Source organism: Nuphar pumila, chromosome 4 (genome assembly GCF_984573655.1).
Source record: "Nuphar pumila chromosome 4, dmNupPumi1.hap1.1, whole genome shotgun sequence".
NCBI classification, from domain to species: Eukaryota; Viridiplantae; Streptophyta; class Magnoliopsida; order Nymphaeales; family Nymphaeaceae; genus Nuphar; species Nuphar pumila.
The window spans coordinates 17,071,733-17,097,132 of NC_143252.1; the positions used below are offsets into that span (position 1 = coordinate 17,071,733).

A 25,400-nucleotide genomic window follows, 5' to 3' on the forward strand; every position below is an offset into this window, starting at 1 on the left:
AAATTTCTTGACCGAAGCCAATGGATATCTGATTTTGATATATATCTAAATCTGATAACATGTATTTTTTCAAATTTGGTATTAGGCTTTTCTATCCCAGTCTGATTAGACAACATCCAATTAGTTGGATTTGGTATTAGCTTCATCCGACCCGAATCCTAATCCTATGCATCTTTATTCACTTAAATTTCACTTCCTTTTTCAATCCTGTCTTTTAGCTCTAGGGTACTCCTTTATTGGCACATTTTTATGGAAAACTTTATTTGTTTTGGTGGGCATGGCAGGCATAGTGACAAGATTTATGAAAATCTGGCGATAATATCGTGAGAAATTGCCTGAAAGTTTAAAACTGCAATTTCTCACGAGATTTATGAAAAAAACATAAATACCGTGATTTAAACGCAATATTTCTGTTTTAAACGACTATTTATCCCAAAAAATCATGTATTTTTATTTTTAAAATTTTTTTATTAATATTTTCTTATGAAAAATATTTTTTATATTTTTAATTATTTTTTTATGGCAGAGATTTTTTATGGAATTTTTTCAATTTCTTTCAAGTTTTTGAAAATTGAGAATTTGCCTATAAAAACGTTTGCCACTATGATGGCAGCTTATCCTGTATTTCTTGGTCTTAACAAATCCTGCAATTTCAATAAAAAAAATAAATGAAAAAGGCATAAAGAAAAAAATCTTGTACCAAAAGGTGTGAAGGTGAATTCTCTAATTTGTTATCAAGTTCACATCTTAAATTGAAAAAAGTAGTGTACTCCTAATGGCTTCATGACTTTGATCTTTCCAAGAAAGTGAAACCTTCACTTTTAACTGATTACAGATCAGCATCTTGTGGACAATTAATGCATTTATTTCACAGATAAATGTACCTTTTTTTGTTGCCAGAACTCAAAGGCAATCTTTGTAAACAGGGGTGCAAACGGATCAGATACGGTCGGATGTTTGGTTAGAGTTTGACGGTATTTCTGGATTTGGATCCTTGAAGTAAAACCTGAATGTGAACTATATATGGTCGGGTTTGACAATGAGATTAGTATTCCGATTCAGAGTCAAATGTAATCAGATAAAACCTAAATCCAGATCTACCTAGCTTAAAACCCGATATTCACACTTAATCGTGTTGGGATTTTAGTCAGATTTAGGGTCGAGTTTTAATGCAAAACTCAATACCAAACTTAAATCCAATTATTAATCAGATCCAAATTTGACTACCGAATCCAACTAATCCGATTCAGATTCGGGTTGGATGTCAGATATATATAGGGCTACATCCTACCCGTTGATATCCCTACTTACTTACTTTTTAAGAGTTAAACAGTAAAAGGACTAGAGGATGTGGAGGCCTAATTTTGATTTTCTAAGAGTCAAATAAGGAGCATACTTTTTCTTTTTCTTTTCCAGTTGCTCCAAATATTTTCTTCCTTGCGTGTTTGGTAGAAAATGCATACCATAGAAAACGTGTGGATTGATGGTGACCAACGTGGGATCCAGTAGTCCCTCTCAAGTGGCCCACCTCTTTCATTGATGCGATCATGCTCTTCAATTTCTCACATGACTCGATTGACTAAGATTTGGCAGTCGGTGGACTCCCCATAGTCCCCCTTTATGAAATAATGAAAACAAAAATATTGAAATTAACCCTGCACAGAAAGGCGTCTAGGTGAGCAATTTAAATACCATATGAATATTACATTTACGTTTAGCTTACGTTTCTTAAAATAAAAAGTCCTTGTCCTCATGTTTCTGTTTTCAGAAAAAAATTTGTATATTCATGTCCGGTGTCCATATCGAATCCGTGTCCGTATCCATGTATCCAATCTTACTTTCCATAGAAGCATTTGCTGGTAAACGTCCCTCTCAATCACTGTCGTAACCATCTTTTTAGTTTCTACCAACCTTTGGTGAGAGAGGTCGTACGCTTCTGACCCTTCCAAGTTCAAACCGTGTGTACAGAGGATACAGAAACTACCAAATTACCAAAGCCTGACCTGACTTTAAAGACAGCCTTATTTGCGACCGATGACAGCCTCAACTTTTGTCCTTCCCTTTCCATCTTGGATTTTTCAATCCCTTATATTCAATACTTTCATCCATGGTTTTGGCAATCACATATACGGTAAGTATAACCCACTTCCATGTGGGTTTTGTGTGCGCGTGTGGGTCAGAGAGAGAGAGAGAGACCATTAGGTTCTACATAGGGATCCAAACGGGTCTGGTTTTGGATTTAAAAGACATTGGAGAGTAGAGTCTGTTTGGATTCGACCCATGATTTAATTGAGTCAGTTAGTTTTGCAAAAAAAAAAAAAATATATATATATATATATTAGTCACCAGCTCACCAAGCAGCCGAAAATGAAGAAAATTCCTTGGTGGTGGCATAGCACTAATCAGTCAAAACAATAAAGAAAAATCGATGATACCTTGTGCTTTAGCCACCGAAGAAGTGACATCATATTTCGGGTCACCAACCCCTTTGCCTTTGGGCCTTGGCCCACCTAATAGGTGTCGTTCCCATACTCGGATTTCTTACCAACCGCGTTGCAACCGCTACGTGGCGGTCCACAACTGCGCAGGAGCAACCCTCGCTGTCTTTGTACAGTTAATGCAACGTCGTTGGCAAGCTACGGCTCCTCGGCTCGGCTCAGCTCAGCTCGGCCTAGGCGACGTCAGTTTTACCGATTGGAGTTTTCTTTTACTAGGAGAAACCGCCCCAGGCGCAGTGACCTAGCCTGGGCTGGTATTTACGGTCACTGTCCTGTCAGCTTAAAGCTTTGAGGGCTTACCCCTCGACCCCATGGAGTCGCAAAGCTTTGGCTTAAGCTGTCCGTCAAAGGGCCTGCACCCATCCCACTACGCCAGACCCACCGTCACCGTCGTTGGCAAGCTATGGCTCCTCGGCTCGGCTTAGGCAACGCTAGTTTTGCAGAATAATTGAAGTTGATTCAAGAAGAAATCACGGACAGTTATCACAACAGTACGTTACAGAAACAGTACAAGTTCGAGTATGAACAACTTGTAGGTATTAGGATTTTAACTATAAATCTTATTGCTTACAAACCAAACACTTCAACCATCTTCACTGTATGAAACAAAATACATGTAAAATTATGACATTGGTTGTTCATACTCCAACTTGCCAAGCCTTTTTCACGAGTTCGAATGAGCTCTTTACCGGCCGAACGTGTGTAATGGATTGACACCTAAGTTAGGGAGCCCGAATAGTGTTATGAATGGCCTTCTACTGGTACCAAATAGCGCTGCTGGTCATAAAGAGTTGATCACGACAGGTGATCAAAGCAATAGTGACGCTTTTAATTTTGTCCCACCTTTTGTCCCCGACAGCTGATCCAGAGATCTGCCAAACCACTTTAAAAAAAGGGATTTGGCATCCTCACCGTCCACAATGTACACCAATGAACGGTTAAAATGTCAAATCACTTTCTTAACTGCACTTGTGTGCCCCCTGTTAACAATAGAGACAAGAGAGATAATCTCGATCACAATAACGGCGCTCTCACAAGAGGTTTCAATAAGATCAGATGTGAAGCGAGTTACAAACAAGATCAATCACGATAATCAGACTCTCACAAGAGGTTTTGTTATTGTCAAATGTGAAGTCGGTTATGATAGAAATCACAATAATATCAAGCACGTCAACGACACTCTCACAAAAGATTTTGATAAAACCAAATGTGCAACCGATTATAATAGAGATCACAATAGGACCAATGGCGTAGCTAGGATTCATGGGGGGGGGGGGGCAAACAGGGGTGTATCAAGGGCAGCTAGGACTGGACTGGGCTAAAAAAATGGATAAAAATCTATTTCATATGGAATCAGGACTGAGCTTTAAAAAAAAAAAAACTGTTTTGGGAGGCTAGGACTCTTACAAGAGGTTTTGATAACGCCACATATGAAGCTATTGACAATGGGACTCTCACAAGCAGATATGAAATCAACATTATCAAATATAAAGCTAATATAATAGAATCCAAGCTTACCGATAATATCAAGATTATCGATGATAACAACAATCTTGATATTAAAGTTAATATGGTTAGAATAGAGAAACCAAGATAGTGAATGTAATAATCTTATCAAAGAGGAAGAATCTAGAGAAAATCGACTAAGAAAAGTTGATAAGCCATGTAATACTTTAAATAGTAGAAAACTCCACAATTGATGTTGTTGAGTGAAGTATCATGGATGTAGTTGGTAGTTCACCGAACCACGTTAAAATCGTATGTGCATTCTCTTCTTTTATGGTACCAGAGCTTCTTGCATCCTAGGTGATTGGTGTATTCTTCTCAATGGCGTCAACATCTATCGACTGCTCTATCAAATTCTCGTACTCCTTCAACCTGAATGTGGTGAATTTTGTCACAATTAAAGTCAATCATTCAAATTTTCTATTGTGGAAGACACAGTTGCATGGCCTTATTGAGAGCCAAGACATTATTAGCTTTGTAGATGGCGAAACTTTAATTCCAGCTCAAACCATTGATGATGTCTCAAATTCAGAGTTTATTGTCTGAAAAAAATTTGACAGGCTGCTGCGAGGATGGATCACGGGCACTTTGTCCGAGAAAGTTTTTGAATGCCTCTATTATGCCTATAACATCCATCATACCCACAAGTTCGATAATTGTTCTAGAGAGTGTGTTCGAGTGATATTCGTACGCTTAAGTTAGGTATAAAGTGTATGTTCTTGAGTAACATAAATTTTTTGTTAGTAGAGATGTCAAATTTTATGACAACATTTTCTCATTCTGAGATCATAGACTTCCTCACAATGATGACGTTAGTGTATTGCCCATCCTCATTTTTGAGTCACAAGAGCTTCCTTTCTAAACCCAAAAAGTCACTTATAACCATATCTAATGGTTCACAAATCACAGGCTCTTCACCCTCCATGAGTTTCCCTACATAAGACACCGGTAATATACCTTAGACCGTTTTCTCAAGTCATGCACATGAACCGGCTCCTATCAAAAAATCTGATCAAGTTCATCACCCATCTTCGCATCTTAAAGATTTTAGATGTTACTCAATTGCTCTCATCCTCGAATAAGACAATTCGAGCAATGTGGCTCCAAGCACCAGTCATCCTTTCATCCATTTCCTTTCTTATAACATGTTTATCACAATCACCAAGTTTTCTTAGTAGCCATCAATCAAAGTTCTGAACCTAAAACTTTTCTTCAAGTCATACAACACAAACACTGGCACAATGCTATGACCACTAAAATCAACACATGGTCGGTGATCGATTTACTTGAAGGGAAACAACCAGTTGGATGCAAATGAGTCTATAAAATAAAACATAGATACGATGACTCTATCAAACTATATAAGGCGTGGTTGGTTGCAAAGAGATATACATAGATCAAGGGGCTTGATTACAATGAGACATATGTTCTAGTAGCTAAATTTGTTACAATCATATGTCTTCTCGCTATTGCTGCCATTCACAATTGACATTTATATCAAGTTGATGTCAACAATGCATTTTTGAACGGTGATTTGGATAAAAAAGTATACATTAAATTTTCTTTTAGGTTTTCCAGTAAGAGGGCACATCGGATTTGTCGTATCAAAAAATGTTTTTATGGTCTTAAATAGTTTTCGAGAAATTGGTTTGCCAAACTATCTTCATTCTTGAAACAAATCGGGTTTATCCAATCCAAAGTAGACTACTCATTGTTTTTAAGAACCAAGAAGCAAAACCATTTCTATTAGTATACATTGATGACATCATCATAGCCAACAATGATCTCATCAAAATTAAAAAAACTCAAATGAGACTTCAATAATCGGTTTTGTCTCAAAGATCTTGATCTCCTTAAGTACTTTCTTGACATTGAAGTGGCCCAATCTAAGAAATATATAATTTTATCTCAGCAAAAATATGCTTTAAACATATTAGAGAATATGGGATATTTGGGAGTTAGACCATGCAATTTTTCTATGGAGCCGCATCTCAAACTTGACAATGAGGGTGGTGATGCCCTCGATGATAAGCATGTATCGCCACCTAATCGGACGTCTTTCCTACCTCACCATCATGCGGCTGGATATCTTATTTGTTGTTCACATTTTGATTCAATTCCTTATCCAGCTGTGTGCTCCCCACTTGGACAGCTTACCAGATCTTACGATATGTTAAAGTGACAATTGGACATGGTCTACTCATAAATGCAGTCAGCTCCTTCAACGTTATTGGGTATTGTGATACAGATTGGGCCCCATGCCTAATGACCCGCAGATCCACAACCAGCTATTATATCATGATTGGGTCTAATCCAATTTCTTGGAAATAAAAAAAACAATCCACCATCTCTTGTTGTTCCACATAGGCTGACTATCGATCCATGGCTCTTCAAGCTACGAACTTACTTGGGTGAAATACTTATTGACAAATCTCGAAATCCACCATCCTCACCATATGATTCTATATTGTGACAATCATGAGACTCTTCACATCGCTACCAACTCAATCTATCATGAACGTACGAAACACATTGAGTTAGACCGTCATCTTATTCGGGAAAAGCCACTCTTGGACATGGTCTACTCATGAATGCATCCAACTCCTTATACATTATTGGGTATTGTGATTCAGATTGAGCCTCATGCCCAATGACTTGCAGGTTATTATGATTGGGTCTAATTCAATTTCTTGAAAATTAAAAAACTAATCTACAATCTCTCATTCTTCCGTAGAGGCCCACTATTGATCTATGGCTCTTGCAAGCTGCAAACTTACTTGGGTAAAATGCTTATTGACAGATCTCAGAATTCTTCATCATCAATATATATGATTCTATATTGTGACAATCAAGTGGCTCTTCACATCGCTACCCACCCAGTCTATCATGAATGTACGAAACACATCCAGTTAGACTGCCATCGTATCCAAGAAAAGATCCAAAGTGGTCTCATCTGGACCAACTTCATTCCCACATGTTCTCAAGTTGTAGATATATTTACCAAGGCACTAGTTAGTGATCAACTTTGCATCTTAAAATCCATTGGGCATGCTTGACCCGTATGCTCCAACTTGAGGGGGGCGTATTAGCGTTATTATTTTTATTGTTTTACTTTTTTGTAACATTGTGTAAGTTTTCATGTATATCAAGACGTTTTCCATGCATATCAGGAAAGTCAATCCTCTTAATTGGAGATATCGACTTACCATTTGTAACCATTATGCTTGATTTAAGAAAATTCAAATCAAGCAAATTTATATATCTGTACCCTGCCTTATTGAAATAAGATATCGAAAATACATAGAAAGATTTTTCCTCTCATCATCGTCCCTGCACTCCTATCATGCTATCATCTTTAACACTATGTTAGGTAGATACAAGTGCGGGTATAGGTACACAAGGAGGATACGGTATGAAAATTTCAAAATTTGTTAGCATCCATTTGGAAATACCTACATAGCACGAAACAACAAAATTTATGAAAGAATGAAGACGTTACTAAAAACTTTTTGCACTAAAAAAGATGAATGAACAAAGGCATAAAAAGGATTTAATAAAGAGTAATGTGCTCCTTAGGCCCCCTTTTCTCGTTAGGTCTCATTAGGCACCTTCAAAAATCATAGTTTTTAGTATTTTTCTCGCATCTAATACCATAGATGTAAGTTATAGGTTTTGTTCAGTGGGAACCCACTTTTGGATTTTCGAAATCTGACGTGTATACAGGTTTTTTCGGTGATCCAAGAATCAATGGTTATAAAGGCATCAAGTTTTTTTGGCTTATAAAAATACATTTTTTTGTCAAAAAAACATAATCTTAGAGTCAATTCCTACTAAATTGAGCATGATAAATACATCTAATGGTTCAGATCTATCATAAAACACTTCAAACTATGGAGCCTAACAAGACTTAATAAAAAACAGGGCCTAATACATTCAATTCTCTTTAGTAAATAATATAAATAAATAAATAAATAAATATTTATTTATTTATTTATTTATATTGTGGTGACTCCGTGGGGGCAAGGGGTAAGCCCTTGAAGCCCGCTAAGCTAGGTCTATGATCCTAGAGTGGTTTCTTCAAGTAAAAGAAACATAAATATATGAAGTAAAGAAACGACTTGCAAATGAGATTTTTTTTATTGAGAGTAAATGTAATGGAATTACAAAATGAGATCCAAAACTAATGTCAGATCAAGATCCAGTAAAGTTGGATCCATGTTATAATTTTTTTTTTTAAAAGTATTTTCAATACAAATTTTGTGTTCTAGACTTTGTTATCTCTTGAATTAACACCATTCGCTTAAACTACCCATCCTGTCTGGAAGAACCAACCTGGGCCATCTCTCACCGTGTAGCTTAATTTGCACATCTTACATATATTCAAGCAGGTTGAATCTCCCAACTCATTTGATTTCTTCCCATCGGAAAATTAACAATATAACTCGAACACCCGGTCTACGGCTGTCAATGGGCCGGGTCTTTACCTGGTAGCCAGCCTGATGCGAACCTAAAACCCCGGTGCCGGCGCTGTCAATGGGCCGGGTCTTTACCGGGCAGCCAGCCTGATGCGAACCTAAAACCCCAGTGTGGGCATAAAAAGTGCCAACCCAAATATTAATTGGGTCACCCCGAACTTGACCCGAGTAATATGCAGGTAGGAGTTGGGTTAAGATTTTTGTTAGATATCCTATCTAACTTAGCTTTACCCAAGTGCTTTTGTATGCACCTTTATTTGATATAATCTCCTTATGGATCCAAGTTTTGGATTTTATGTTTTTTAACCAGACAAAACCTGGATCAGACCACAAGTTATTTGGGTTGGTTTGGGACTTTGGGTGCGCCCTGATGAATCAGAGAACCAACCCATTGACTGCATTACCCGATGCAATCTGAATGTTTGTCATAGTGCTGAACCGGGTTCGTCTTTCATACAGCGGATGTGGTCGCAAAATGGCCGTGATTTTGATCAATATCTGACCTGTTTGAATCTATGTTACAAATATACAGGTACGACCCGATGCTTGACTGTGACTAGAGTTCGACAGGCATGTTCAATTTTTTATTTTTTTTTTAAATAAGATACGACGACCACGGAATTTTTGAAAATTTTAATCAATAAAAAACTATTTTTTTGATGTTTTATTATATAAAATTGTATTTTTTTCGGAAATGTTATTAGAGAGCGACAAGATAATATTTAACAATATTAAATGAATGTTTGTACGTGTCATAGTGTCCGAGTCATTTAAGTCATGACGCGTCCCTAATGGCGTGTCATTGTGACAGGCTTGACGAAGACCGAGAAAGAGAGGGAGGTCAGGTAGGGGAGTTAGTCGAAATGATCATGGGCAAGATGGTCATTGTAGTTGATGGAGTCCGCAAATTGTCGGCAGCGCGGCTCGAGCCAAAAACTCGAGCAGCCAAACTTTGGGGACTGGGAGTTGGTGGGTGACCGGCTACAAGCGGTGACCAAAGGGTCGTACTCGTAACGCATCGTTGTCCACCACCGACTCCCGAGGAGATTTGGCCGTACGATGGCCCACGATCCGACGATGGGGATTACTCTCTGGGCGTGAACTGCAGCCGTCCGATCTGGACTATGAATATTTGGCAGCTGGAGCACCCTATAAATACCGGGCGGAGTCCCTCATTTCACCCCGCCGAATTACGTTTTTGTATCGAGGGGTGATTCTTCTACTCCGATAAGATCCGCTCTTGTCAACCTAAGGTGTGTCTTTGCCGTTCTCGTCCTCCTCCTTCCATTTCGTCTTTCCGTTCTTTGTTCTGAACTCAGATCTTTGATGTATCTAGTACTCTCGGTCAAGATCTGGGAAATTTTTAGGGGTTTTTGTCTTGGACTTGGGTTTTGCTTTTAAAAAGAACAGATCTGGTGCGAAACAGTGTTTCTTATGCTTCTTTATGGAGATTTTCAGAAGTTTCCTAACCAAACAGTGTTTTTCTTTGTGGTTTGAATGTCAATAGTTGAATCCGTTGTAGATCTGTTTGTAGTTGGAAGATTTTTCTGCGGGATCTAGGGATTTGGATCTGTAGTAGGCTTTTTATCACTATTTTTACTTGGATCGGTTTAGAATATTGTAGATCTCCGTAGATTTCCTCTATATTTCTTTCATTGGGACGGAATGATGTTATTTTTTTATTTTGTTAACAGTTTTTCTGGGGGACGTGGTTTGGATCTTAGTTTTCATTCAGTTTCCTTTTGCTACGATTCTTGAAGATAGTAATAAAGACTATAAACATCTGATTCGTTTGGGGTTTTCTCTGTTCTGTGCTTTATTTGCATCTGGGATTATATTTTCATTCTGTCTATTCTAGTCTGAGGCGAAATTCATAGTTTATCAACACTGAGTTGCTTTGTAATCCTAGATCTGATTTGTTTTTTTCCTTATTTAGCTATCACAATGTTTATTAAGTCATCTCTCTATTCGACTTATACTATGCTTGTTCCGGTCCAGTATTATGATTTTGATCTCTCTTTTCATGTCAAAGCTATTTGCTTCAGTACAGATTCAGTGATTTTTCTTTGCAAAATCTGAACTTGCTTTCTTCTTTCAGATTTAGAAAGAATAAGTGATTTCTAAGATTTCAAATTGCCCTGTGATGCCAAATTAAAAAAGAAATGCTAGTCGCAGTGCTATGCGAAATGGAAATTGTGTTAGCTTGACACCATTTTTTGGGTTGGTGTCCACCTTTTAAAAAATCCGCTCTTTTTGTTCTCCTGATTGGGTTATACCTTGTCGAAAACATGTTTTCCCCCTTAATTTTGTCCTTCATTTTTTAATTTTGTCCTCCATTTTTGTTGGTGTAACTATGTACCGAGTTCTGTCCTGTCTGTAAGTCTTTTCGATCGCAGGGATAAGGTTCAACAGTGTCCTTGTCCTGTCTGTTAGATTTTCAAAGTTTCTAAAATATTTGGGTTTTGCTTACAATTTTTTTGTGATTCATGCAAACGTGTAGGTCTTGTTTGTTTGTTTGTTTCTGGATCTCCACCAATATCTTGTCATTGGCAAGTTCCACACATCACAGGCACATCTGTTCCATCAAATGCTGCACCATTTGGGCAGTCTGGACATTCTTTTTCCATCCTACCTTTGACTTCCTTTAGTATCCAGGCCTCTGTGTGCTAGTTTAATTGTTCGTGCTTGAAACAAAATTCTTGACATGCTCTGTCAATTTCACTAGTTGAGGTTGTGTGCCAGTGTTTTGTTTAAGCAATTTCTTGTTTGTTTATTAAGTTTGTTGGTACCGCCCTCAAACTGAGGCAGTTCTTCCTGTAACCACTGCAGCAAGAATCAGTATTCACAAAATCAGGATGACTTCCTGTTTCTAAGAATCAGGTTACCTGCATGTATATTATTTGATACAATTTCTTGGTGTCTTTCAGTTGTCCCTTGGGAATTCACAGGAGATGTAGAATGTATTCCATGGCGTCTTGTAGTGTGGATGATGCTTAATTCAGATGTTGGTTAAATCATGGGTTATACTGAACGGTTTCCCATGTTGTATGCAGCTTGGAGAAATGGAGACCTTCCTCTTTACTTCAGAGTCCGTCAATGAGGGCCACCCCGACAAGCTCTGCGACCAGATCTCTGATGCCGTCCTCGATGCCTGCCTTGAGCAGGACCCAGACAGCAAGGTTGCCTGCGAGACCTGCACAAAAACCAACATGGTGATGGTGTTTGGTGAGATCACCACCAAGGCCAATGTAGACTATGAGAAGATTGTCCGTGATACTTGCCGCTCCATTGGCTTCGTGTCGGACGATGTTGGGCTTGATGCTGACAACTGCAAGGTCCTTGTCAACATTGAGCAGCAGAGTCCTGATATCGCCCAGGGTGTCCATGGTCATTTCACCAAGCGGCCTGAGGAGATTGGTGCCGGTGATCAGGGGCACATGTTTGGCTACGCCACTGATGAAACCCCTGAGCTCATGCCCCTCAGCCATGTCCTTGCCACCAAGCTTGGTGCTCGCCTCACTGAGGTCCGCAAGAACGGCACCTGCCCTTGGCTCCGCCCTGATGGCAAGACCCAAGTGACTGTCGAGTACTACAATGACAACGGTGCCATGGTTCCCGTCCGTGTCCACACTGTGCTTATCTCCACCCAGCACGATGAGACCGTGACCAATGATGAGATCGCATCTGATCTCAAGGAGCATGTCATCAAGCCAGTGGTCCCGGAGAAGTACCTTGACGAGAAGACCATCTTCCACCTTAACCCATCAGGCCGTTTCGTCATTGGTGGCCCGCACGGTGATGCTGGGCTCACGGGTCGCAAGATCATCATCGACACGTACGGTGGGTGGGGAGCCCACGGTGGTGGTGCCTTCTCTGGCAAGGACCCAACCAAGGTCGACAGGAGTGGTGCATACATTGTCCGCCAAGCTGCAAAGAGCATTGTGGCCAACGGGCTTGCTCGCCGCTGCATTGTTCAGGTCTCTTATGCTATCGGTGTGCCGGAGCCACTCTCGGTTTTCGTTGACAGCTACGGCACAGGGAAGATCCCAGACAAGGAGATCCTGAAGATCGTGAAAGAGAACTTCGACTTCAGGCCTGGGATGATTACCATCAACCTGGATCTGAAGAGAGGAGGGAACGGAAGGTTCTTGAAGACCGCTGCCTATGGGCACTTCGGAAGGGACGACCCCGACTTCACGTGGGAGGTTGTGAAGCCGCTCAAGTGGGAGAAGCCCGCTGCTTGAATCGTTTGTTCCGCGCTATGTTTGGTTACGTTGGCCTAGTCCTCCCCTCGTATCTTTACCAGGCAAAGAATAGGTTGAGGACGCTGAAATCATAATGCTATTTTTTGTGGTAAAAATCTGTGTTTTTTCTTTTCTTCTTTTTGTTTTTTTGGTGGGGGTGTCTTGTTCCTTTTGGAATTTAGTATTTGTTGTAGTTTGTGGCATTGCCTCTCTGTTTGGAGGTCTTCTTGATTAAGCAAAATTTATGGGATCTGTTACTTTTATTCAGTAGTACAACTCGGTATCTTTTTTCCTGTTAAAAGTGGAAAAACGTCATGCTGATGCAAGCATGGTCTGGCAATTTAGGGAAAGCAAAGATCATTACTCTGTGGTGTGAAGATGAATGGCTTGGGACTTGTTTTGGGAGTGGCACAGCCTTTCTTCTGTGTTTTCCTTTTGGAAACTCAGTCAGGTGCTTCAGTCCTCTATGTGGATGGGGTTCCATCAGAGTGTCTGCGTCATATGTAATCTCATTCTATCTCTGGATTCGATCAACTCTTTCGAAAGAGACAATGAATCTGCTCAACTCTTCTTGATGTCTGTCTAAGCTAGTGCTACTGGTGGCTTGCCTGAGTTCGAAGTAGAATTGCCCGAGTTTATCAGTTCCTTGAGTCCGGTCATCAGCTTCCACAAGCTTGGATCTGGTAGCTTAGCTCAAGTGAGCAAGCCACCAAAAGAAAATATTACTTGGTTAATCCATTGACGAGCCCGGTTGCACAGTGCAATTGGGTATGGTTTGTTCGTACGGTTTGTGTTAGGGTTTACTTTGACTCAGGCATCAAAAAAGTTCTTTGAAATTTGAGCTGCTCGTCACCCGGCGATTACCCACTTCGACTGGAAACTTCGTCATAAAAAAGAAGATGAAGCATAAGGCCGCAGATTCATTGAATCTGGACAAGGAAAAAGTTTATGGCTAGTGCAGTAGTGCGTGCTCCGCGCTCAACGCTTGCCATATTTGGGATAATTGAGTGCGGAATGTTGAGGGCAGATTCAATCACATTGCACACTTTGAGTGTGCTGCTTCACCTCCTCCTGCTCTTCCGTCTCTGGAGTATACACAGCCTGACAGCTGTGGGACCCAATATAAGATGGAGGGCAGATCACATGCAGCGGCACTGTGCAATGGGATTGCAACTGGTCTGCCGTCTTCGGGATGCTCTTTATGTCAGCATATCCTTAAAGTGATCTACAGACAGGCACGGCACCAGGTTGGTTTTCAAGTTCATTTTCTGGCCTTTTTTTTTTTTGAAAACAGAAATGAGGGAGATCGGTCATTTGAAAAATTAACAAGATTGTGATGCATCTGTATTGTTTTTTTACTCTAAGGATGGATATTTTTAGCAATTTTCAATGTTGAGCCCTTTCTTTTTGGCTAAGCCAAGAGAAAACCCCTCACTGTAGACTGCACAACATTGGCGGGGGGGGGGGGGGGGGGGGGGCTTTATTTTGGTAAAGCCTTGAGGTCCTACCAACGGGGCTCCGCGTCTCCCTGTGGCAGGTTCAAAACCCCAGTGGTACGTTGAATAGTAACTGGTGGGGTCTGCCTAACCCCAGCTTGCCTTTAAAAAAAAAAGAAAAAGAAAACCTTGAGGTCCTCCTTGCCCGCTTGGCAGTAGGTAGGGCTGGTGAACGAGCCGAACCAAATGAAGGGTGTTCAAGCTTGCCTCCCTGTGGTGTGCCGAGCTGACCTCAAGCTCATGGTGAGACCACTAAGCACGAGTAAAGATTGAAAATAATATAATTTGAACTGAAAACCTAGTGAGCCAAGCTGAAACTGGTTCATTCAAAAAAATTGAACTCTAAATTTATTGTTTGCAAGCCAAACACTTCAACCATCTACACTCCACAATATAAAATATATGCAAAATATATTTATTACCAGTTGAAGAAAAAAGCTGAGCCGAACACTCATTGTCTGTCTTCAGCTTGCCAAGCCTATTTCATTTTCTCTAATATCTTTGCCTTTCAAGAAAGCTCCATTCTCGTTAAAATCCCTCACATACGACTAATCATCACTTTTGTAATAATATTATACAAAAAAATTAAAAATTGATATGGGTAAAAAATCTTTAATATCCATATCCCCTTCCATCTTAGGAATCAATACATTGGGTAGAATTGATATTTCAAACAATCTTATCTTTATTGAATAAGTCCTGAATAGCTCTGGTCACGTCTGCACCAACCACATCCTAGAAAACCCATCTGATCCAGGAGCCTTCTCACCATTTGACTAAAATACAACAATTCTAACATTCCTCAGTATAGACCAAGCTGACCAAAAACTCATTCTCATTTTTACTAACACTAGGACCTAGACAACAAGGAAAGCTATCCACACGCGAGTTGTCCTCAAATAAGAAATTTTGGAAGAAGTTTAAGCACAGCGGATGAATCTCACCCTCCTTCGAATAGTGGCAATTCCCCAACTTCATATTATAAATATTATTCCTCTGTTGCCTGTCCTTGACACTTGCCATGAAAATTTGGAGTTTCTATCACCCTCCTTTAACCACAGGGTTCTCGATTTTTGTCTCCAAAAGGATTCTTCAATCAATAAGGCCTTCTTTAACTCCTCTTTCATGTCAATTTCATCTTGAAGATAATTAACACTGGGATTAGGTCCGTTAACATGCAAATGCATAGCAGCTAACTCCTCTTTAATCCTTGTAACATTATGTTCAACATTGCCAAAGCAATTACTATTCCAATTAGATAGTTGGTTCCTTACCTCATCGAGTTTATTAAGTACTTGAATCATAGAACAGCCAACGTAATTCACCTTCCAGCAGTCCTCCATAATAGCTCTACAATCCTGGGATTCCAACCAAGTTTTTAAAAAATTAACTTTCTTTCTTCTGTGCTGGACTTTTCCCGCTTCAAAAATAATGATGTTATGGTCTGAAACAGAGCAAGGTTGGATAGTAATGCAGCTACTCATACCCACATCATCAAACCAATCGTATAGCTAACAGAACAACTATCCAATTTTGATTGAATATTATATATATACCCTGCTGGTTATTTGTCCAAGTGAAGCTTGCACGATGATTAGACTTCAAATAAACCACACAGACAGAAAATCCTAGAACTAATATGCGTAAAACAAAATAGGAGGATTGCCACCCACCTTCTCTGATTCTTCCAATATGTAATTAAAATCTTTCATTAACAGCCAGGGCCCTCTAACACACAATATTAATTTCTGCAGCTCCAACAATTGGGAATAACGCAAGTCTGAATGAGTACTCAGATAAATGCCATCGAGAAGGAAAAAAGCATTCTTTTCAAGATGCCTTACTCTACACCAAATAAAACCCGAAGATGCATTAATGCCTTCACAAATAGTCTTTTATGTGTTCCAAAACAAGACCACAGTTGCTCTCTCATCGCCACCTAAATTATGGACAACAATAAATTCCTTGAATCTAGCTTTAATCGCCTGAAATTTCTTAGACAGAATCATCGGTTCTTTAATACAAAAAAGATCAAGCCGAAATAATATAATGGCATTTTGCAATTCATGCTAAGTTTGGCCTTAAAGAATGCCTCTAGTATTCCACAAAATAAATCTCATTGTGAAGAAGGGGATTGAGCTTTAATGACTCCATCTTTAGAACCCATGTCTTGTGCACTAGAATGGAATCAAAGCACCCTGTCCACTCCAAGAATAGCCCCTTTGGACTTAACACCCACCTTCTTAGGCCTACCACCTTTACCCCTAGAGGGAACTTCTGAGGCCCTAGGGATAACAATCTCACTCTATGGAACAAAAGTCTCAACCATGAAGTCTCCTCTCACCTTATCCCCCTCCTTCCCAAGCTCCAACTCCCCAATGAATTCTTCAAGAACTACAGTCTCGTCATCATAATCAACTTGTGTATGCCCATCCCCAGGTGGTTTAGGCACTTGTTCTTAGCAAATCTCATCAGCCTTGACAAGAGAAGCCTTCTACTCCGCACCAGCATCCTCTTCCTTTATGGACTAAAGTATATCAAACTTACCGTTACTCTCTATGAAAAGAAGTTTCCTATTCGTTAGCCATTTTCCTTTATGTATGAGGCATCATATGGGTATTTATGTAAAGGCCCATTGCTGGGATAGATGGGTCATCATTTTTTCTTCTTTTAAGGTGCGTTTGATTCATCGGATGCAACTGCGTAAGACCAGCCTGTCTAGACAACTAGTCTTGCGACACTCTTTTGTCCCAACAAATTGAGACTCAAGGCATACAACAGTCCTGCAAATTGTTGCATTCAAGGATACAAACAGGATATATATATATATATATATATAGATAGATAGATAGATATAGAGAGGGAAAATATATGTAATCATACAAATGCATTTAGCATTGTTTATTTTGTTAGATGGTTTTATCATGTTTAATACATCATCATATTCATCTTTGAGATAGCGAAAAACCAATGGCTCACAATTCATGTAAATGAGGGTGGTTTAGAAGTAGTATAAGACATTACATTTCAGTCAATTTTAACGCATGAAAATAGTAAATAGATGCTAAATATGATCCAAAGGTTAGGTTTTGCTTATTGAGCTTAGATCTATGCAAATCAAGTGTGTACCATCATAAGTTATAGTGGGAGATGATTCTGTGCACATTAGCGTACCGGCATCCCTATATACTCTACCATTTTCCAGCCATTATAATACCAGAAAATGGTGAAATCAGTACGCATCCTTATATACTCTACCATTTTCCAGCCATTGTGATACTAGAAACTGGTGAAATCAGTACCATCTCAAAGGGTGTGATGTTCGATACCCATATTCGGTCTTGTGCAACAAGTAAATGGCCATAAAATGTTTAGACTCATGAATGCCCTTCACTATAATAATTGATAATTTTAAACCTAGTTTGACTTGAAACAAGCCACTCCTTGACTTGAACTATTCCAGCATCAGATCAGCTGGAAACCATCAGGGTGACACTGTCCATGCTGACTAGTGTGACCCTAATAATTGCAACTAATCTGATGGTAGAACATGGAGAAAAAATGTTAGTGTATCAACCATCCTGGCACACTTTACAAAACATTTTTCCTATATATATAAATAAAAAAGATAGAAAAAGCGAGTTGTAGGTGTTTGCTTAATTAGAACTTTTAAATATACCTTCTTGAGTTTTTAGTAGAAAATATTTATTAAAATGGGCATTTTTTTATGCTATAAATGCGTTTTTAAAATGACAAAAGAGTAACAGCTCATATTGCAGTAAAACTTGATAAAATTAAAATCAATTTTTCACATCTGATTGATTCAATTAAAACCATGGTTTTGAATAAATAAGCAAATGATTAACACATCCACAACTTTGGATTAAGTGAAAAATACTTGCAACAAAGTTTTTTAGAAGTGTTTAGGATATAAAAATGTCTACCTTGGTCATATCTCTTAATGATAGATCCTCAAGAAACTCTAGCATGCATGAACTTTTAATAGATGAATAGATCTTTATAATTAAGTGAGCTTTCATTAGTTTGTCCAAAATAATTTTTAAAACTTATAACATTAAAGATGAGTTTTTATCAAAGTACATCCATCTCATTTTCAGCTAAACTTGATCATGCTATGAGAAGGATATATGCTTTACAAACCATCAAAACTAATGAACTATCATTGTATATCCTAGCATGGCATCCAACAAAAGCAGGCTTTGCACATTTGCTACCTCCAATAGATCAACAAAACTAGAAGGCTCCACCCACTCTAATACAAAGTAATCAATGAAAATTTGAAACTAAAACCCAAATCAAGGAGCTCATTTTTTAGTTTTTTTATTAGTCATGACAATAATCATGCAAACAAAGGTTGCTTTTCAACTATACATAAGTAGTTAATACATTCTTTGTGGCAGATGGACTATGACCTTATAAATAAATAAGGAAATATTTTTGAAAAAAACATATTTTTAATCTTTACAATCAGGGCATATAGACCATAACATGGGACGTGAATCACTGCCATGATGAAATACCTGCATAAAGTTCATTTATCACACGTCAGAATGTGATTATGGTCCTAATAGGAATACACAAAAAAATTAAAATCATGATTTACCATAGAGGAGCCCACGGAGTTGAGAGCTCAATAAAAGGATAAGGCCACCTAGAAAAAAGAGAGGGAAACTATGTTTTACTAAGTTAAAATAATGAAAAAGAAACCAACATGTTAAGTTTTACATGTGGCTTAAAAACTGAGTTATCCCAAAAAAAAATAGAAACCTAGTTAAGCAATAAAAATAATACTTACAATGAATATCCACAAGCATGAATGACCCATTGAAAAATGATATAGATGCAACTCCAAAGCACGAAATATGAAAAGCGAAACAAAGGAAATGGCTACAAATTAAGCATGGAGTTAGATTTTTTACTAAAACAAAATAACTAGAATAGTCATTTCATGTACAAGTTTGACTTACCAAATTGTTTAAGGAGGTATCTAGGAGAAGAAATATAGCATTGAGTGTATGCATACATCCCGTTAACTGTCAACAAAAAATTTAATAGTAATCATGAACACAAATGTACAACCCCTTTAAGGAGTAAAAGGCAGTATTTCAATAAATCATAAAAGATATGCATAGTGAAATATTCTCTGAAAACTTGGATAAGAGTTAAAGGAGGTTGAATTTGGCTAAAAAGTGGAATAGTCAAGTATTAAATCCTAACATCTACAAAAAAACTAAAAAAAAATAGTTCAAACCATCCCAAATGGATTTAATCAAATCCATGCAAAGAAAACCATCCAAATCAAGGAACCAATTTGGATGGATTCTAATGTCTTGAATCTCACTAGGTTAGATATGTTTAAATGAAACATAAAGAAATGAAAATAATAATGGATATAATTTGCATAACATCAGTAAAATCCAGCCAAGTCGAACTGATTTTATCAAAAAAACAATTCATGTGGACTCAATTTCAATTATGTAACTACTCTATGTTAAATTAATCAAATTAGATAAGTTCAATATGATAATTTTTAACATTTTTCATAAAAAAAAAAAATCAAAACTAAACAAATTGCAAAAAGTAGCATTCAGTCATTCCATTGAATGACATAATAAAAACATTTTGTAACAATTTACATATTCATTTTTATGAGACTAATAAATAGATACGAAAGTTCTAGTATATTTATATTTGATTTTATATCACATTATGCTATAAAATGGGAACATTGAATATACAATTTTATGTTAATCAATATTGTTGATTGAAAATTTCTTTTTTACACTAGGAAGAGCACATGCTAAGTTCTATAACAATTAAAGAATTGAAAAGAAAATTTTCTTACATGTATTGACTTTTGTATATCATATAAGAGACTCTCTTAATGGTCCTAAAAATTTTTTTTTTCATGTATTGACTTTTGTACATTACATAAGGCTCTTTTAGTGGCCTTAAAATTTTCAAAGTAAAATATTAGGTTGTAAAGGATTCCAACAAAGTTTATTTCACTAGATAGATGAAACCTATATGAATTTGATTTTTGTTTCTATGATTAGATAAAAAATTTGTGACTTATTTTACAGTAAAATAATAAAACATTACAAGGCTTCTATTTCATGCTCACTTAAAGAGCAATTGAAGAGTTTGATATTCATGCTTCACAACATATATATATATATATATATATACATATATATATATATATATATATATATATATATATATATATATATATATATATATATATATATATATATATATATATATATATATATATATATATATATATATATATATATATATATTGGTCTTACTACTTCTATATCTTGCATCACAAAATAAGTTGAAATAGTTAATATAAAAATTGCCACAAATTTCTAAAAGATGTCGCTTGTGCATTATCATATTACATTTTCTATCTCCATGTTATGCTGAAACTCGTCCTTGATATTTTTGTTAGTAGTTATTCACATCCATCATGCAGATTTATTTACAATGCTCTTTGATATTTGAAACAAAAAATAATATATATATATATATATATATATATATCAACATTGAATAAAACATTTTATCATAATCATTATTGTAATTTGCTATTTTCAACAACATTACTTTTAAACACAAATAATAACAAAGAAAGAAGTCATACCGTGTTGAGGGTAAGATTCTCTAATTTAATAAATGGGACAATAAGACACCAAAATACAATGTCTGTTATCACCACAGCACCTGCACATGTCTGTTTGATTGATTAAATCAATTTTAGTACCAACCAAATAAGCATAAAAGTAAGAACATAAGAATTTGATAGAAGTGGATATAACAAACCCTATCTAAATTACAAAACACATATATGTGTATGTATGTGTGTGTGTGTGCGATACATGTTTGTATAAGGTGTTGTAACAAAAGAAATGTTGCATAACAAATGCAATATAATATAACACAAATTAGCATAAACAAACCTGGTAGGTAATTTGCATGGCATACCCCCAAAAACCAGCTCTTCGTTCAAGCTCTTCTCGTTCATAATGACTTTGCAATTTGATGGCACCTCGATGTCCATTGCTTTTAAAAGTGATAATTATAGACTTGCTTTCCTCTGCATCTTGAACATTGGTTCTCAAGAAATTAGCTTGTTCCTCCCATTGCCTTTTTGAATGTAACCAACAACCATGTGCAGAGACAATGGTTCCAATCTATGTGAGAAATTGTAATCGTTAGCATGTTGCTATGAAATCTTTAAATTTTCTAATTTGTTTCATAAAATTGATATAGATAACCACAAATATTTCTCTTTGAGATTTGTCAATTCAAAATCAACAAGTTTGATAGCTTGATGCAACATTGTGTCCCTAGAGAGGTGTTATGTATTTATAAGCTTCCAAAATGAGTTATTGGGATCTCAAATCCAAGTCTAAATGTCATGGCCCTAGGTTGAATTTTACTTGGGTAATTTTAGGGGATAAAAATGAGGAATTAATAGCCTAACTTGAGTTCCTAAGGATGAGGATGATTTCCAAAGAGAAAATGACAAAATCCACAAGGTTCTAAGAATTTTGAGCCTAGATAGGTTCTAAGCATTTTGAATCTGGATCGAGTGATTACTCGAACCTATTTTGATAGTTCATCTTAGAAACCCTATAACTTCTCACTCCAACTTCCAATTTTATCAATCTTTAACTTGTTGGAAAGAAAAAATCTTAAATCCAAAAACCAAATATGTAGTTTTCAAGATAAAAAACTTGGAGAAATGGGAAAGCAAATTGAGCTTGCTATCTAGTTCCGCATCCTAAACAATAACTTCTAAAGCCTATAGCACAATCTTGGGCTTGTTGGAAAGCTAAGATCATGGATTATAATTTATCTTTTAAGCTTAAGAGTTAACTTCCCATATTTATGATCAAAATGAGTGTGCGATCCAAGTCCACCATCCAAATAGTATGCCTTCTAGAGAGCATACCTTTATGCTCTATTGTTTAATTTATGTGGTCTTTGGCTTGTTGAAAAGCTAAGGACTTGAGTTATGTTTCTTATTTTAAGCTCAAGAACCAAAAAATCACATTTTGAGTGTCAAAAATATGATTTATATGAGAGTATGGTTCATAGGACTAGGTTTCAACTTGGATCTGTTTGCTGGTTCTACTGGATGACCTGACAACCTGTGATGGAGCTCTATCACAAACCTTTTCTTCATGTTTTTCTTTTTGAAAAAATGTTATCAAAATTTGGGTGTCTATAGTGTGTGTCAATGTAAACTATTAATACTAATGCATAGAAAAGATAGTTACCACAAAGTATACAATGACTAATGTGAAGGTCCACCTGCAAAAGAAAAACTTAGAATAAGTGGTCTGAATTCTTGATCCTAGCAGTGCGGTAATAAAATTGGCCTTACATAAGAAAATAAGGCACACTATATCATGAAAGAAGACAATTTGATGCTGTAATTATTTGAGCATTGCATATAGCTTTTAGACATTATTAATGCTTTAATAGCCCATATACAATTTAGCTCCACAGCTTCATAAAAGCTAACTAGTTTCTCACACAAAAATTGAACTTCAGGTTGCAATAAGCTGGTATAAGTGGCACTTGAAGTATATTCAAGGCCAATTGTTGTGGTGTTGAACATTTAATCTAGTATATTAGAGCCATTGAATACAGTAATTCAAAAGAGCCACCTAGTAAATGCACAAGAAATAGGGATATAGAAGTATCTTGCATATGATTAAAAAGAGTAATTGTAGAAAGTCCATATGTATTTGGAAATAATACATACCTGTCGCAATTAAAAAGTAAACAACATTCATGAACATTAAAAATGGCCGTTGAATTTGGGTTGGATTCAAATTTAGATTCTGATGCAAAATTGGATGCCGAATTTGAACTTGATTATTAATTGGATCCAACTTGCTTTACAAAGTCTGACTAATCATATTTGGATTTGGCCAGATAATGGATCCAATTCTAAGAAAAACATTTTCAATTGGCTCTCTCAATTAATATCTTAATTTATTGCTTTCCTTTCTTCTCTCTCTCTCTCTCTCTCTCTCTCTCTCTCTCTCTGCTTCACGTTAGGCTACCTTAGTTAATATCTAAAAGTTTTTGCTTCTCTCTCCATGTTTTTGTTGAGGTGAGGATAAAATTTACATGAAAATGATTTCAAACTGTTACAAAAATGAATCTCTCTTTTAGATCCATTCAATGTGGCTATTAAAACGGACCTACTTTTTGATGTACTAATACCTTATGTAGACTAGGGCTCATACACATCGGCATAAGTTGCTCATGCTTGATCCAAAAAGAATTTGGATTTTCTGCAATGGATTTGAATATGAGCTTGAATGCTAATAATATTTGATGAAGTATGGTTGAATACAGTACAAAATATACATGCTAATAGTGGACACAGTCAAAGAAAACGGAAAACAAACTCTTAACATGTAAACAGTGTAATTGAAATTAAATTTATCTCAATCCAAATATAGATCCAACATAAGATATTTATTTGAACCCAATTGGATTCAAGCTACTTCATAGGATCTCATTAGGACCTAGGTGTGTGTGTGTGTGTGTGAGAGAGAGAGTTGTTAACGGAACGTAAGATGCTTTAACACAAAAAATGAGAGAGAAAGGTATCTGTTTTTGGTTACTATGGGTCCGCATCGCATTTCTCAAAAAAAAAAAAAGAGGGTAATTCATGGAAGCCCGCTTAACTTTCAGCTATTTACAGAAAGGCGTACTTTATCCAAATGTATTTAATTTGAGGTACCAAATGACATGCTTGTCCTCTTCTTACAGGAAAACTGACACTTCATAATCTTTCCGGCTTCTGCTAAACCGATCAACGCTGAGAGCGTTTTTGGTAACTTCGTTTGCTTAAACAAAGGGCAGCTGAATAATTTAAGAACAGTGTGTATCTATGAAATAAAAATTAGTAAAAGCACGCAGCTAAATGTAATTACCATGACGTTAGGGTTATTCTATAAATAGCTAATAATTTAGGCACATTTATGAAAATTACTTAAAAAATAATGCCATGTTTGGATAAGAGTAGTTGTTCATATCGAAAAGACAAGAACTGAGGTAGGGCAGGAAAACGGCCATCGCCTTTTCCATAATATCCAAACACAATAGCTAGGAATGAGAAAGCCAATTCCCACTCCCCACCAAACATACGCTAGAGCATCATACGCTAAGGCTGAGGAACAAAGCACATACTCAGTGTAGTAGATGAAGACACCGGCGCCATTAGTCCGGATATCCCATGCCAAAAAAGCAGCCATGACAAGCCCGGAGGCCAGCCGGATCACCAAAAGCACGCCAGGATGCACGCAACGCCAGCAGCTCATCCATAACAAATCTGCACCAACATGGCCTGGATGTGTGACACCTACAAACTCATCTTCTTCGGGCCTAGTTAGAAGCAAGCTTTCGTACTTGGGCCCGGTCCGGTACTCGCCAGCGTTCTCTTTGCGCCAGATTACCCACAAGGAGCCGATCATGGCAGCTCCGACGATGGCGAAGCAGATGAAGTCATACCAGTACACCACAAGCGCCATCTGACCTTGACCACTGCCGGAGACCCTGCAGTGATCAGTGATCACACCTCGTTAATCTTTTGATTCAGAAAGGGCAAGGGAAACGAGCAACCAAACAATGTGGGTTGGGTCACATTGGGCTGGTAGGTTTGACCATTTGGTGTCTCACATATGTTTGTTTATGGTCAATATTGTTACTGCTGATACTGAGTGGTTGTTGTGGTGGGACCAAAATGAGAAATATAGACATCAGTCAACGACTTATAGGATGTACCACCTACATTGTTTGGGTTGGAAATTGTGCTGGAGTAATTTGAGTTGGGATCAATCAACTTTTTCACTTTTTAGGGTAATTTTCTGATATAGACCTATTGTTTCCCTCAAATTTCATTTCAGTCCTCACTTTTCTGAAATCCTCACTCGACCTAGGTTTAGCCATCAATGGTCAAATAAGGACCTGTTTTAACCTACCTTTGTCCTCAACTAGGTAACCCGAGCCGAATATTTTAAAATACCAAAAATATACTTTTGCTTTATCCCAACTAGTTAACTTGAGCTCAATATTTATAGAATTTAGTCAAGCATATTTATTCGGGATCTGACCACAAATTTG

General features: G+C 37.2%; 2 protein-coding genes across 2 annotated transcripts; one reads left to right on the forward strand and one right to left on the reverse strand.

Moving 5' to 3' along the window:
• Positions 1-9,655: 9,655 nt before the first annotated feature.
• LOC149839524 (S-adenosylmethionine synthase 2) lies at positions 9,656-12,993 on the forward strand. The gene is made up of 2 exons (XM_090002595.1): positions 9,656-9,732; positions 11,533-12,993. Exon 2 carries the CDS (start codon positions 11,542-11,544, stop codon positions 12,721-12,723), a length of 1,182 nt encoding a protein of 393 aa, XP_089858721.1. The 5' UTR covers positions 9,656-9,732; positions 11,533-11,541; the 3' UTR covers positions 12,724-12,993.
• Positions 12,994-18,417: 5,424 nt separating this feature from the next.
• Positions 18,418-24,982, reverse strand: LOC149839525 (uncharacterized). Its single transcript, XM_090004160.1, has 8 exons — positions 24,468-24,982; positions 22,535-22,568; positions 21,209-21,442; positions 20,893-20,982; positions 19,208-19,273; positions 19,036-19,127; positions 18,844-18,891; positions 18,418-18,760 (listed from the first exon to the last, which is right to left on the reverse strand). The coding sequence occupies exons 1-8, from the start codon at positions 24,806-24,808 to the stop codon at positions 18,646-18,648; spliced, it is 1,020 nt and encodes a 339-aa protein (XP_089860286.1). The 5' UTR covers positions 24,809-24,982; the 3' UTR covers positions 18,418-18,645.
• Between the last annotated feature and the right edge of the window lie 418 nt (positions 24,983-25,400).

Excerpts from the sequence above, each read along its gene's own strand:
- LOC149839524 (XM_090002595.1), top strand. The coding sequence starts at position 11,542 with ATGGAGACCTTCCTCTTTACTTCAGAGTCCGTCAATGAGGGCCACCCC.
- LOC149839525 (XM_090004160.1), bottom strand. The coding sequence starts at position 24,808 with ATGGCGCTTGTGGTGTACTGGTATGACTTCATCTGCTTCGCCATCGTC. Across the intron at positions 20,983-21,208 it reads CCATGCAAATTACCTACCAG|ACATGTGCAGGTGCTGTGGT; the intron begins GTTTGTTTATGC and ends TCAATCAAACAG. Across the intron at positions 19,128-19,207 it reads ATACCTCCTTAAACAATTTG|CCATTTCCTTTGTTTCGCTT; the intron begins GTAAGTCAAACT and ends CTTAATTTGTAG.